This window comes from Pristiophorus japonicus, chromosome 1 (assembly GCF_044704955.1).
Source record: "Pristiophorus japonicus isolate sPriJap1 chromosome 1, sPriJap1.hap1, whole genome shotgun sequence".
NCBI classification, from domain to species: domain Eukaryota; kingdom Metazoa; phylum Chordata; class Chondrichthyes; family Pristiophoridae; genus Pristiophorus; species Pristiophorus japonicus.
In genome coordinates this window covers 126,229,075-126,243,568 of record NC_091977.1, presented here as the reverse complement: position 1 = coordinate 126,243,568, position 14,494 = coordinate 126,229,075, and the positions used below count along the sequence as shown (strand labels likewise).

At 44.4% G+C, this 14,494-nt stretch overlaps 1 protein-coding gene across 1 annotated transcript in view; it reads left to right on the top strand.

Moving 5' to 3' along the window:
• Nucleotides 1-14,494, top strand: part of tmc1 (transmembrane channel-like 1) — a 166,792-nt gene that overhangs the window by 99,514 nt on the left and 52,784 nt on the right. Inside the window, exons 9-12 of the mRNA XM_070871036.1 lie at nt 1,733-1,839; nt 7,168-7,266; nt 7,445-7,587; nt 13,158-13,302. Coding sequence (XP_070727137.1) covers nt 1,733-1,839; nt 7,168-7,266; nt 7,445-7,587; nt 13,158-13,302 — 494 coding nt within the window. The remainder of the gene's footprint in view (nt 1-1,732; nt 1,840-7,167; nt 7,267-7,444; nt 7,588-13,157; nt 13,303-14,494) is intronic.

Below are 14,494 nucleotides of genomic sequence, written 5' to 3'. Positions count from 1 at the left end.
GTGAAGAACCATCATCATAAATGGTTAAAGTGGTTACCAGGAAGAGTGGTGAAGATATGTGGTCCTCGCACATATTTGAAGATGTTTGATAATGGACAGGTTAGGTTTGTTCATATTGATCATATTTTACCTACAGACATGGAAGGAGTTGAAGGTGGGAATGATTCAATTATTTCTGACATCAGATAATTTTGATATACCAGTAGCAAATCCTAAATCTAATGTACTGGAAACAAATCCAGGAGAGAATCAGAATGAAAATCTGAGTCCGAGTCAGGAAAACAAAGAGCCTGAAGTTAGAGTGAGTTCAAATGAAAATCAAGGAAATTCCGAGCAGGATAACATTCCTCAGGATGAGCCTCAAATGAGTGAAATCGACACCATGTTTGGAAGGTTCTGTTCGAGAGCGAAGGTATTCGCTTCGAAACAGAAAACAAGTGGTAAAGTTAAATTTGTAAATATGGAAAAAAATAAGTTTGTATTCTGTGTTATGTATAAACATGAAAGTTATGTATAATGGCTTCTTCATTAAGGAGGGAGAAGTGTAATGTTTGTAGCTCCACACTGTGGATGTGGACGTATTGTGTACTGCAAGTGCAGGGTTAGTAATAAACAGAACCAGGCAGATTCAGGAGACTTTTGAGAGAGCTGCTTGCCATGTTAGGAAGCTGTGTGTGCTGTGCTCTGTGAATATATCACACGACCAAACTTTCGTTATGCCCCCCCCCCCCCCCCCCCCAGCTCTGGTGTGCAATGGCTGATTTAGTGCCCCTGTCAGCTCTTCGACCGATTTTGACAAATTTCTGGGTGGTGGGCGCAAACATTTTCAAGATGGTAAAATGACTGCTCCGCCTGTGATATTGCCCCAAATGGGGCGCGGCCGAATTTCTACCCCTTTCTCTTCAATTCCAGATCAAGGGAAATATTGAGAAGAGGCTGTGGTGTTTCTTGCGAGGGGGAAGAAAAACGATCAGATGGGAGAATCAAGCTTCTGCAATGCTGTTCTAAAAGTGTTGGCTAGGAGATAGTCACAGAAGCTTCGGGAGGATTCTTCCTCTGATGTTTTTCTTCATTATGGACATGAATGTTCTTTCTGCTCAGTGCTTGCCCACAACAATGTTGCTGGGATCAGCAAACAATGGGCATCAAACCTATGCTTCCCTCCAGTTGCCATGGTGCTGTGATGCTACTAAACCAGGGCCTAGAAATTGGATATGGCCCAATAATGAGCGGTGTCTGGGCCAATGCTATTTGGCTGTGCTTGTTGAAAGTGGTGCAGGCAGCAAGCACAATTTGTGTTGCCTGCTCAGTTACATAACTGGAGTGTTGATCTCAGTGCTAAATTTGCTGCTGGTTGGCTTAGCTCTCGACAGGTGGGCCAATATCAATTTAGTCTAATGGCCAGTAATGTTTGGCCCAGTTTCTCTCCACTACTCAAAGGAAGGCACTTTGATGCAGTAGCACCTCATTGTCATTGGAGTTTGAAGACATGGCTCAGCAGCAACACAGAGAATGAGCCAGAAGGTTCTCAGATACAGCTCTTTAGGCGTTGGTAGTGGCAGTGGAGAGAAGGCGGTGTGTCCTGTTCCCGCAATGTGGCAGGAAGGCATCAAAGCACACTTCTAGAAGGCTCTGCAAGAGATAACTGCAAACGTCATGGCCAACAGTGTCGTATCCTGGAATAATTCACTGTTTGTATGTTGCAATAACAATGTTTTTTTTGCTTTATCAGGTCACTTTGGTTCTTCAGTTGCTTCATATTTCATATTCTTGAGATGGATGTATGGGATCAATATGGTTCTGTTTGGATTAACCTTTGGTTTGGTCATGATCCCTGAGGTAAACTTTTTAAAAATCGGATAATTGGTTATTTTTTTCAATTAAAACTTTGCTGAGTTTCTTTACATATAATGAATGGGCTTTCAGAAGATAATGAACAGTTTTTGTGATGTAGATATTTGATCAAACGAGCAAGAGTTGCTTATTTATTACCAGAGATGCTCTTGACCAATATCATTTTTTGGTTAATAATAATAACAGTGCAAATTGGTTGTAGAAATTTGTTTAGAAGTCTTGTTTACTTCTTAGGCTGCCAGGGAAATTCCATGGTCCCTAAGCTGGCCATTTTTTAAGACTTTAAGCAGGAGAGAAATTGCCCCCTTCTGTAAGGCCCATTACCGCCTATAATGGGGCGGTAAGGCCTTTTTGCCTGGGGGCAGGAGTGGGGGCCAACCCATCCAGAATTGCCCCCGGGCCAGAGGCGGTGGGAACAGGTTTCCGCCGCGCCCCTGTTTTCGCCCCGCCCGGCGGCGACCCCTTTTCTGCCCCACAGGAGAAGTTGCTCTGCGGTAGCATAGCCGCCGCTGGTCGGTGCCCCCGACAGTTTCACGAGGCGGCAAGCTGCCAGTGCCTTTGCGGTACTGCCACCCTTAAAGGGAAGGGCGCACCGCTGTGGCCGCCATTTTGTTTTAATTGATGGCCGACTTCTGAGTCGGTCGGACAATGGCGGCCACTGATTTGGCAGGGCCACCGACAGGCAGCCCGGCACCCCCCTCTTGAGTGGCCTCGCAGTGTCCCTCCCCTTTAAGCGAACGGGAGGGATGTTGCGACGTGTCAGCACCGTGCAGACATGGTCAGCACATCAGTGATGGACACCGTCCCGCTCCTGACACAAACCCGCACTTACACCGCCTCAAACAGCGCCCCAAAGTGCTGGGAGGTGGTGTCAGAGTTAAAGAGACAAATTTTCTGGCTCTTCCCTCTGACTCCCGCTGGGCGGTAAATTTTCCAATGATTCGAATTGCCCTCCCAAATTTCCCGCTGATGACAATTTTGGTCCCCAACTCTCTTCATATCACATTGCTGTCCCCTACCGAGACAAGCATGGCAATCTTCTTTGCACTTGCCTCATGTAGTGGTACCTTCACTTTGCAAACCATCAAATGGGGGGTGGGGGGGAAATCAGATACTACATCACTCCAAGATATGAATATGTATTTGGTTTTCTGCTTTCACATTAATTTTTTCATTCATTGTTTTTATGTTAGACACTTATTTTGATCAATAATGCCTTTAGAAAGGCTGAAAAAATGTAAAACCCTTTACAACCTTCAGGAAAATCATATGCTGACAATTAGCTTTAAGTAGCCACATCCGTTTAATTGTGGTGCACATACGTTTAAAGACTGATGACGCATTGGATCGCCTGACATCTCCTTTGGTAGGCTCCCAGTGCCAGGCCTGATTGAGGCTGTGAGATCACCTTGAATTTGAAATGAAGGAATGATCCTGAAAGATCTGGCAGGGACGGCCTTGTGCAATTTGAATGAATGCAAAGATTACTGCACTATGGTCTAGAAGATGAAATGTTCTAATCATACCTTATTTACAAATGTAAATTACATGTCTTACAAATCAGACTTTTATCTCAAATACCATAAACTAGATGTACACAGATAAAGTACCACAATATTATTGTGTTTAATCTTGTTTTTACTTTTGTTGTAACATGGTAGCCCTTGCAGGTTTGCTAGTGTAGTGGTTCTGTGTTAGATCAAGAATGATTTGATAGATGGATCTGGATTTTTCTAGAGATTGGCAGGGGGGGGAGGGGGGGTGGTCAGTGGGCACAATTGGTGGCAGGTCGGGTGGGAAATATATATTTTTGCAGCGGGTTAGGACCCCGCTGTCAACCTGCCGCCAAGCGCCTTTCCCAAATGTCGGGTCTGTCAGCGCTGAACAGACCTGACACGCAGCAGTGGGGGAGGCAATTCAGGTCATTATGACCTTGTAATCCGAGGATTAAGAACTTTTTCCAGCTCACCTTCAGAGTTTACCAGTTTGCCCACGGGGTCCATATTGCTTGGGGATCACGTTAGATAAGCAAGGCGGGAGTTGAATGGCCATGGAATCATCTCATTACTTGACAGCTGGAATTGTGTTATAAAAGTTCCCATCTCACAGCTGTTCACTTTCCGAGCTCAGAAACTGTTGCTTGTTGCATTTGGAAGACAGATTGAGCATTATGCAGGTTGCAAGTATTTGGAGCAATCTCTTTATCCAGTGTCACCTCATTGGAACAACCTCTCTCACCATTGACAGATTGCTTCTGTCATCTCAGGTTCATCTGCCATCCATTACATCAGCATCGGTGCCCTTGAAACTACCTCACCTTGGTCCTCAGAATCCCAACATGATCATCCCCAACACCAGTAGTACCAGGCACATCAGCAGCACCAACAATAACATCAACCTTCTCCGCAATTAACTGATGCTGCACAGGGCATCAGGATCCGACCATATTGCTGCCCGGGAGGCCAGGGATGGCCTCACCATGGCCATATTTACTTCACTTGATGCTGTACACCCTGGCTGCCACATGATGCACCAGGTTGGCACCACCCCACACCAACACCATAAGGCATTCCTACAATGGCCAAGATATTCCTTTCACACACATCAGCATGGCGGGGATACTGTTATGTCTCGCCAATCACTGCAACTCACTTAGCCACTTCCATAGATGCACACAGATCTGTCCAAAAACACAGTGTTCAAAATATAGGTTCCAGGAGATTGACTCAGTGATAATGAACAAATGGCAGTATACCATTACCTAACAAAAATTTGTCAGGAGCCCTACTGATCCAATTAGCTGACTGCCAGCGACTGTTTCCACTAGTCTCTGGTGGCAGTCTCATTCCCACCTACCAGTCTTTGCCGTCTGGTTCAGCCCAGAGTTGGACCTAGACAGTGTTCATGAGGTCTTGGAGTTCAAATGGCTTGAGCGACATGCCAGTGAGTCGGGTTGAGACCCCACTGTTTGCCTCGCTGAACCCATGCTTGCCTCTCCACCCAGATTAAAATCGGGGCTTATATGTTTGCCTTCTACTGCTTTTAAATTCAGAGGGACTTCAGAGGGGCTTTCCCCCCTTGAACCTTTTTCCTACTCAGGTATTCAGGACTGGATTGCACGTCTCGGACTCGATTTTTCCTACCAGGTCAGGAGAGAGGCGGGCAGGCTGCGACCCCGCTCCTGGCTCCATGTCAGCTCCCCTCACGACTTTCACCTGATTGGGCTTGTTAAGCCTGTCCTGCGAAGTTCCCGGTGAAATTAAAAGGAAGCGGCTCTGATGACGTCATTTGATGATGCGTCATCAGCCGGTTTCCTTAAAGGGACCATGTGCACATTCATTTTGACAGTTGTACCGTCAGTGTTCTTCACTATTAAGGCACTGCAAACACGGACAAGCACTGCACAAAGATGCATGGCTGCACCCAGACTCTCCCATGATTCTCTCCATATGCTAATAGAGGGAGTCACAACATGCAGGTTGGTTCTCTTCCCTTCCCATGGGCAGAAGAGACCTCCCCAAAAAACCATGTAGCCTGGTTGCACATTGTACAAGAGGGCACAAGCAGGGATGTCAGCAGGAGAACTTGGCTGCAGTGGCACAAATCTTTCAATGATCACAGTAGATCATGAAATGTTACTGCAAAGCCACAATTAACCTCATCCTATTGTGCCACTCATCACATCTCCATTACTCTGCCTTCCCTACCCTACTCCTGCACATCCTTACTCACACTAACTTACCTTGCACCTCCACCCATCCCTCTCTCTCTATCTACATTATCACATCTCCATCTCACTAGCCACCCCTCACACTCACCCTCATCCTTGTCCAATCATACCAACCAACAACACACAAGGGTAGATACTTGGGTCTTTTAGCCAGTGTTCATGTAAAGTTTATGTTGATGTGTTGTCAAACATTGAAATCTTTATTTTCAACACTTTGCCTTCTTGGACAGATCTGTGTGCAACTTTGGAAGTGATTTAGTGAGTTGCAGTGAATGGCGAGACATAACAGTATACTCTGGGTGTACAGCGTCAAGTGAAGTCAATCTGGCCATGGTGAGGCCATCCCTGGTGTCTTGGGCAGCAATGTGGTCATATGCTGATACCCTGCATCCTGAACAGCAGCAGATAATTGCGAAGCAGGTTGGCGTTGTTGGTGGGGATGACCGTGGTGGGATTCTGAGGACCAAGGGGAGATTTTTCAAGGGCACTGATGCTGCTGGAATAGATGACAGCTGAAGGTGGGATGATAGAAGCAATCTGTCAATGCTGAGAGAGGTTGCTCCAAGGAGGTGACATTGGATAGAGAGTTCACTCCAAACACTTCAAACCTCCATAAAGCTGAAAAGCGTATTCCAAATCCTGAAGGCTGCAGCTTCTAAGATTGGAAATTGAACAGCTGGGAAGTGGTAGCTTTTATACCACCTTTGCAGCTGTCAATTATTCACAGCAATGGAGAGTCATTCAGAACCCGATGTGATCTTCGAGCACCGGGAACCTCGTAAAAAAGGTGGAAAAATGTTAAGTACCCAATAAAATGCTTTTTAAATACCTTTAAACAAACTGTTAATGATTTGAATTGGCTCCCCCACCGATTGGTGTCAGATCTGCGAAGCACAGGCAGACACACTTGGGAAACTGACATGGAGGTGGGTTCAGATCAGACTTCCACCCCGCTGTCAATCACTGCCATTTTGTTAGCTGACCCGCCTTCAAACATGAACTCGCAGTGCTGGTAAAAATCTGGCCCTAAACTCTGGTTGTCTAGAGACTGGAGTCGCACAACATCTAAAGTGAGGTCTGACCTTTTGCTTTGTGCTTTTTTTAGCAAAGAAAAACTAGCTCTCATTAAAGACTAGTGCAGGAATTTCCTCCAGGGCTCTCCTGAATGGCTGCTATAACTTCGGCAGAAGATCAGTGGAAACTCCATTTATGTATTGGGGTTTTTGCCAAACTTCTGCTGAAGTTACAGCAACTAATTGGGGCAACAGCTGAGGAAATTGCTGCTGTAGAAACCTATTGCTAGGGACACTACTTAAGAAAGGATTAAATCCAAAATTAGAACTTGAGCAAGATACATCAAACCTATATCGCTTTGGGATTATTAACTTCATCTGCGTCACTTACTATCTTGATTAAGTATTGCTGTGCAGCAAAGAAGTTTTGACATTTACCCTTAAAAGACAGACATTCCCATGGTAATTATTAATTGTTGAGGTTGTAATATTAATTATGAATGTTTATGTGCAATTGACGTTTCTCACTTTCTAAAGAATGGTTTCAATATTTTCATATTTTGACTTTAGGCTCTGATGGGAAAGCCGTATGGTAGCATGCCTAGAAAAACCGTTCCAAAGAGTGAGCAACACTCAGCCATGAATTTTGCCACATTGTGGGATTTTGGAGTAAGTTTAATTCTTGTTAGGACAACCGCTGTGAAGAAGACATGTGCCAGAATACAAGATCATTATTTTAACGTTTTAGTTCATAGTAAGATAAATGTAGACTTTAGACCACCTAATTTTCTGACATTATTTTTTTGTGAAGAATAACGCTTTAAAAAAATCTTTATAATTTTGCCAGGGCTATGCACAATATTCTGTCCTTTTCTATGGTTACTATAATCACCAACGGTCAATTGGATGGCTGAAGTTCAGGCTACCCTTGGGCTACTTCCTGACAGGAGTTGGTACAATAGGATACAGCTTCATGGTGGTGATTAGAACGTAAGTTCCATCTTCCTGGTTAGACTTTTGTTATCTCTTTCCTTGTCAAAAGGCTCGAGCTAGTTCAATATTCCACACAGCCTGTAATTATTGTATTGTTTATCTTAAATAAGCACAATGATGCAATTGGATTAAAATGGTATTTTAATAAACCATAGACACCGTGGAAAATGTTATTGATGATTTTTTGCAATAATGTGAACTTGGTTGACATTATGAGTGAACAACATATCATCTGAATATTGGGATAAGTGTAATACCATTTGTATATTAGGAGTGAGCACTGTAGCATTTAAATATTAGAGGTGTGTGCAGCATTAGACCAAAATCTCAAATCAACCCAAGCCTGTCTAGTTTTATGCAACAAGATTTCATGAAAAGCAGTGGAATTCTGTATTTGCTTTAAAAATGAAAACAGCAAACTGACAAAGAAATGATCTGAGCTTTATGTTTCTATCAGCCCCAACTGTGACAATAATGATTGTAGTTTGGGATTGGTATTTAATGGACTGGGGTCAAATCAGGTCGAACCAAACTGACAATTGGAATTGAGGCTGTTTCCATCATCCCTATCATTTTCTGAGAACTGGGAAAAAAATATTGAGAAAACCAGTAGCTGTAGTAGAGCTAACCCCATTACCAGTAATTTCTGTCTTGGTTATGATGATACAAAGAAATCAGATTGACACAAATCCCGGCCATGATCCAATGTGCACTATAATCCAATCAAATCACAGGTGCCAAATTGGTCACTTTGCCAATTGGTCTAAATGATGCTCCCTCAGCAGTTGGTTTAACATTGGCACTGATTTAGAAGAAATTTAGTATAACCTGACAGCAGCATCTTTCAACCACATTAATACAATTATATATTGCAGCTACCACCATTCCACTAAATCACTGGTACCTGCTTCTTCTGACTTAAAAAAAAATAAGCTGAAAAAAAAATTGTATAACAAAAGATTAGTATGGAGCGGCACTGGTGAGAGCATATGGCTCACTAATGCATGGAAATCACATTTCTAACCATGAGTCCTGATTACAACACTGATATGTGCATATCATTAATGAATCAAGTGGAACATTCCTGCCACTTAGTTCTGACTGTCACAGTATAATGCTTTGAATTCACTTAGTTTTTCAATGCACTGAGTATATAAAAAGAAAATAAATATATATATTTATAAATTTAAACTGTATCTATTGCACAGCGTTCATTCAGAAAATACTACTGGACTATCATCATCATAGGCAGTCCCTCGGAATCGAGGAAGACTTACTTCCACTCTTAGAATGAATCCTTAGGTGGCTGAACAGTCCAATACGAGAGCCACAGTCCCTGCCACAGTTGGGACAGACAGTCATTGAGGGTAAGGGAGGGTGGGACAGGTTTGCCGCACGTTCTTTCCGCTTCTGCGCTTGTTTTCTGCATGCACTCGACGATGAGACTCGAGGCGCTCAGCACCCTCCCGGATGCACTTCCTCCACTTAGGGCGGTCTTTGGCCAGGGACTCCCAGGTGTCGGTGGGGATGTTGCACTTTATAAGGGAGGCTTTGAGGGTGTCCTTATAACATTTCCTCTGTCCACCTTTGGCTCGTTTGCCATGAAGGAGTTCTGAGTAGAGCGCTTGCTTTGGGAGTCTCGTGTTTGGCATGCAGACAATGTGGTCTGCCCAGCGGAGCTGATCAAGTGTGGTCAGTGCTTCAATGCTGGGGATGTTGGCCTGGTCGAGGATGCTAATGTTGGTGCATCTGTCCTCCCAGGGGATTTGTAAGATCTTGCGGAGGCATAGTTGGTCGTATTTCTCCAGCAACTTGAGGTGTCTACTGTATATGGTCCATGTCTCCGAGCCATACAGGAGGGCGGGTATTACTACAGCCCTGTAGACCATGAGCTTGGTGGTAGATTTGAGGGCCTGGTCTTTGAACACTCTTTTCCTCAGGCGGCCGAAGACTGCACTGGCGCACTGGAGGTGGTGTTGAATCTCCTCATCAATGTCTGCTTTTGTTGATAAGAGGCTCCTGAGGTATGGGAAATGATCCACGTTGTCCAGGGCCGCGCCGTGGATCTTGATGACTGGGGGGCAGTGCTGTGCGGCGAGGACAAGCTGGTGGAGGACCTTTGTCTTACGGATGTTTAGTGTAAAGCCCATGCTTTTGTACGCCCCTCAGTAAATATGTCAACTATGTCCTGGAGTTCAGCCTCTGTAAGTGCGCAAACGCAGGCGTCATCCGCGTACTCGACGACAGAGGTTGGGGTGGTCTTGGACCTGGCCTGGAGACGGTGAAGGTTGAACAGCTTCCCACTGGTTCTGTAATTTAGTTCCACTCCAGCGGGGAGCTTATTGACTGTGAGGTGGAGCATGGCAGCGAGGAAGATTGAGAAGAGGGTTGGGGCGATGACGCAGCCCTGTTTGACCCCGGTCCGGACGTGTATTGGGTCTGTAATGGATCCATTGTAAAGGATCATGGCCTGCATATCGTCGTGGAGCAGGCGGAGGATGTTGACGAACTTTTGGGGACATCCGAAACGGAGGAGGACATACCATAGACTCTCGTGGTTGACAGTGTCAAAGGCCTTTGTAAGGTCGAAGAAGGCCATGTATAAGGGCTGGCGCTGCTCCCTGCATTTTTCCTGCAGCTGTCGCGCTGCAAAAATCATGTCCGTTGTGCCCCGTAGGGGACGATATCCGCACTGTGACTCCGGGAGGAGCTTCTTGGCCACAGGGAGAAGACGGTTGAGGAGGACTCTAGCGACAACTTTCCCAGTGGCTGATAGCAGGGAGATTCCTCTGTAGTTACCGCAGTCGGACTTGTCCCCTTTTTTAAAGATGGTCACGATCACTGCATCTCTGAGATCACCCGGCATGCTCTCCTCCCTCCAGATGAGAGAGATGTAGGACTATGAGATAATGCTGATCGTCCAAGGAAAATAAGTACTGCAAACTTGAATTGTATGTCAGCATCACCTTGGGGAAATTTTTTCAAGCCAGTCCAGCGCTATCAGTTTATTGTTATAACTGTAGATCAGCATCATAACATTCTAAGCAACAAGTCATTCCTGATTTCACCTGTTTTTTTCTTATTGAAAATGAATTTTAATGCATTTAAGAATAACTAACATGTCTTGAATCTAATACTGTGGTTTTTCTAATATCTACTGTTATAATTAGGGATCAGTATATTCAATCTGCCCAAATGGGTTAGTGAAACAGCTGGATTGAATAGTGGAGTTCAGCAAATGGATCTCCATTCTCGAGCTTTGCATGATGATCTTTTCTGATGTTATGCTTTCTTATGCTCTTTAAAGATTACTGTTCATGAATTAAATGGCAATTTGGTTAGGTGGTTTGAAAACGCAAAGTATAGAAAACAAAGAGTGATATATAAGCTGAGTTGTGCGGGGGGTGGGGGGGAGGCGCGCGGGAGGGAGGGGGGTATGAGTGGGTGTAGTGACAAGTGGCATTCTGTGGGGCTCTTTTCTGGGTCATTATATTCAGTAAAGTCTAATCAGCTTTTGCTTTAACTGCAGCTGTATAAGCTCCTTTAGTGATGACTTGAACAAATAAACTGCAGATTGTTATGACTTTATACTCAAGTTTTATAACAGATTTTTGGACTTCTCAGAGCTGCAGTAAGCAGGAGAATTAATGCGTTAACATTTTCTGGTGACATTACACCACTATTTTAGTGTCTTATTTTGCTAAATATTTCCTCAGTGGCTGAGAGTTAGGAAGTGTTTTCTCATAATTGAAAAAAATCCATGCAAGTCAATGCATCAACACTGCTGAGACGCTTGCCCTAATCATCCTTCTCCCCATTGCCCATGTATCTGACAGACACAGTCCATCCAAAGTGAGGTGTGTCTGTCGAGGCCTTAAAATGGCTTAATTTGGTGAGCTAGATCTTCAGCATGGCCTCTATTGCAGGCTCATGCCCTGTCATGGCATTGTGCTTGTAACACAAATGCAGCCGCACCTGAGAGACCTATAGCTGTGCAACTGACTGGTGGGCTTGGTACGTTCTGGCTGTTGTTGGAAAAGGACAGTGAGCAGACCTCTAGGCCCAAAGATCAATGAAAAGGTTGTAAAACAAAGTAGGACTTACCGTCTCAAGTATCCCCTGCCTTGTTGCAATTCGAATGGGCCCAGTTGCAAGGCCATTGACAGCTTCTTCAACACCCCTGCATCTGGGCCTCCTTCAGCAAAGATGGAGGAAAGTGAAGTGAAGGATGAGTAAACCCCCGAATGTCTCATTTTCTGTGCTGCCCTTGTCCTGTGCATGTTATATTTGAAGAGCCAGGTCCTACCTCTGAGAAAATGCTGGAAATTTCTGGGCAATGTAAAAGAGACCCAATGAAGCAGGTCTCCGCCTCTTTTTCTGCTCCACAGCATCTCAGAAAGGAATGATCCCAGGCATCACAGAGAGGAATATCACGGTCACCATTTATTCAATTTATTTTAATGGTTTGAGTGGGATCAAGGATTCATAATCTGGCATTTAAATATATTCTACTGGAACACTTTGATGTTTGGTGACCATTAGCTGATAATTTAATTGAGTTGACCATGATATTTTTTCCCACTAAAATGACAAAGAACAATTTTATCCTTTTTATTGAAAATAAAAATGTATTTTTTTAAAATTGTAAACAGTCAGCTTTCTGCCCTTGTAGGCCCTCCCCTGAATCTTTGCATCCAAGAGGACAAAGATGATATAAGGTGGTGCTTCAATCCCATCATGCTGTTCCTCCCCTACTCCCTGGAAAATGTCCAACTTTGTGAAAGATTGAGGAGATGGTGCAGCACATGCAACACAAATAGATTACTGAGACAGATTTACACTCGCTGTCCCCACATCTCAGAGTTGTTAACCTCATCTATATCACTACGGAGAAGAAGGGAAGTGCATTTCCCACAGGAAGGGAAAACTGGAAGGAAATTCAACACAATGCAGCTTTGTGCATCTATTGCTGGGCAGCCTCATTGTAATTTTTTAGTGGGTCACCCGCCTCCCGGGAGCAGGTTGGCTGCATGCTCCCCGCCCCTGCCTCCATTAAAACCAGAAGTGGGCGGCTTGAAAAAGGGTTAGGTTTGGGATCCAGTTTTTTTAACACTTTAACCTCCCACTCAACCTCAACCCACCTGTTTTTTGGGGTTAAAATCCCCCCCCCCCACCCCCACAATGTTGTTCCTGCCCAGGTTTGATGCTCGAATTGTGGCTCAGTAGGTGCCATAGCTCAGTAACAGCCTCCTTGGTGAAGCGATTCTTCTGTGGGATATTTGGCATTTCATAAGTCACTGCATGCGAACCCCCAGGAGGGTACATTTGTTCTGTGTGTTTTTCTATTCTCTCTCTGTATTAGCACATCACAAATTAAATGAAGTAAAGTTAATGGAGGAAGTGTGGTCTTACTTTAACCCTGTAGTATCTAAACTACCTCTGAATACCTAGCAGCTAGTAATGGCTAGACAGTGTTACATCACCTAGTGGCATACTTTTTGTTTCTTAGAGAATGAGCTACAGTACAGCATTAAGATAATGCTATAACACTTCCATGTACTTCTCAGAATGGCAAGCAATGCGAATGAGGAGGGTGGCGGAGACGACACAAGTTTTAACTTTAGTTGGAAGATGTTTACAAGCTGGGACTACTTGATTGGCAACGCAGAAACTGCAGATAATAAGTTTGCTTCCATCACTACCAGCTTTAAGGTACTGCATTACTTTGCAGTTGTCATCTATAGGTTTATAAAAATCCATTGGTGAATATTAGTACTTAACATATTACTTCAGAGTTCAAATTATTCTATTTGGTGAACAGATTTTAGCAATGCTCCATACAATAAGTATTAAAGTGTATCTATAGTTGGTGTAAATTGTTTAATTCATCTGTATATGTTTATAGTCCGTGGTGCTGGTTAACATAAGAGCATAAGTGTGGAAGAAGAAAAGGCTATATGTAATACCAAGTCCATGACCTTCGCAGATCATGTAATTTGCCCTGTCATAGGGCCCAATTTTCCCCAACCCCTTTTATCAGTGCACTTACCCTAAATGCGGCGACTTTGCGCGCTGGAAATGGCCGAGTCTCCGGTGTCCCAGCATGGTGTTCATAGTGCAGTGGGGGATGGAGCAACAGCACAGTGCAGAAAACACTGCTGGCAGCTGCGCGCATGCGCAGTGGAGTCTGCGCGCATGCTCCTCGCCCTCCCCGCGTGTCCTGTGGGCTGTGAGCAGGACCCGATGCTCGCAGCCCCAATCCCTGGCCGAGTGGCCTCCCGCACAGGTCGGCCGGCCCACTGGCTTCCCGGGCCCAGCTAGGACTTGAGTTTTATTTTTTATTTATTGATGGTTGTGCTTTGTTTAGTGAGGAGAGTTTTGATTGGGGGTGGGGTGGGGGGGGGGGCTGGGGTGGGGGGAGGAGGAGAGTTTTGATGGGAAGGTGGGGGGGAACTTAAAAAAAACTTGTTTCTGGCATAAAGGTAGGACTTCTATTTTTTATTTGTTATTGATTGATTGCTTGTTACTTTTTGTGGCTTTGTTTAGTGCTTTGTAAGTCTTAGTGCAGGTCCTCAGCTTCCTTCTATTTTTTATTTTTTAACTAACTGCTTATTACTTTTTGGCCTTTGTTTAGTGCTTTGTAAGTCTTGGTGCAAGTTCTCTCAGCTTCTTTGTATTTTTTACTTGTTATTGAATGCTTATTTTTGTGCTTTGTTTAGTGCTTTGTAAGTCTTGGTGCTTTAAATGTACTAACCTGCGCCGAATTCTTAACTGCCCGCAATGTTTTTCAGAGCTGGCCACATACGCTGACATAAGTTGATTTGGAGTAAGTTTTAACTGGCCAAAGTGGCATAAATGGCCAAAACTGGCATAAGTGGTTGGGAACGCCTCCTTTTGAAAAAAA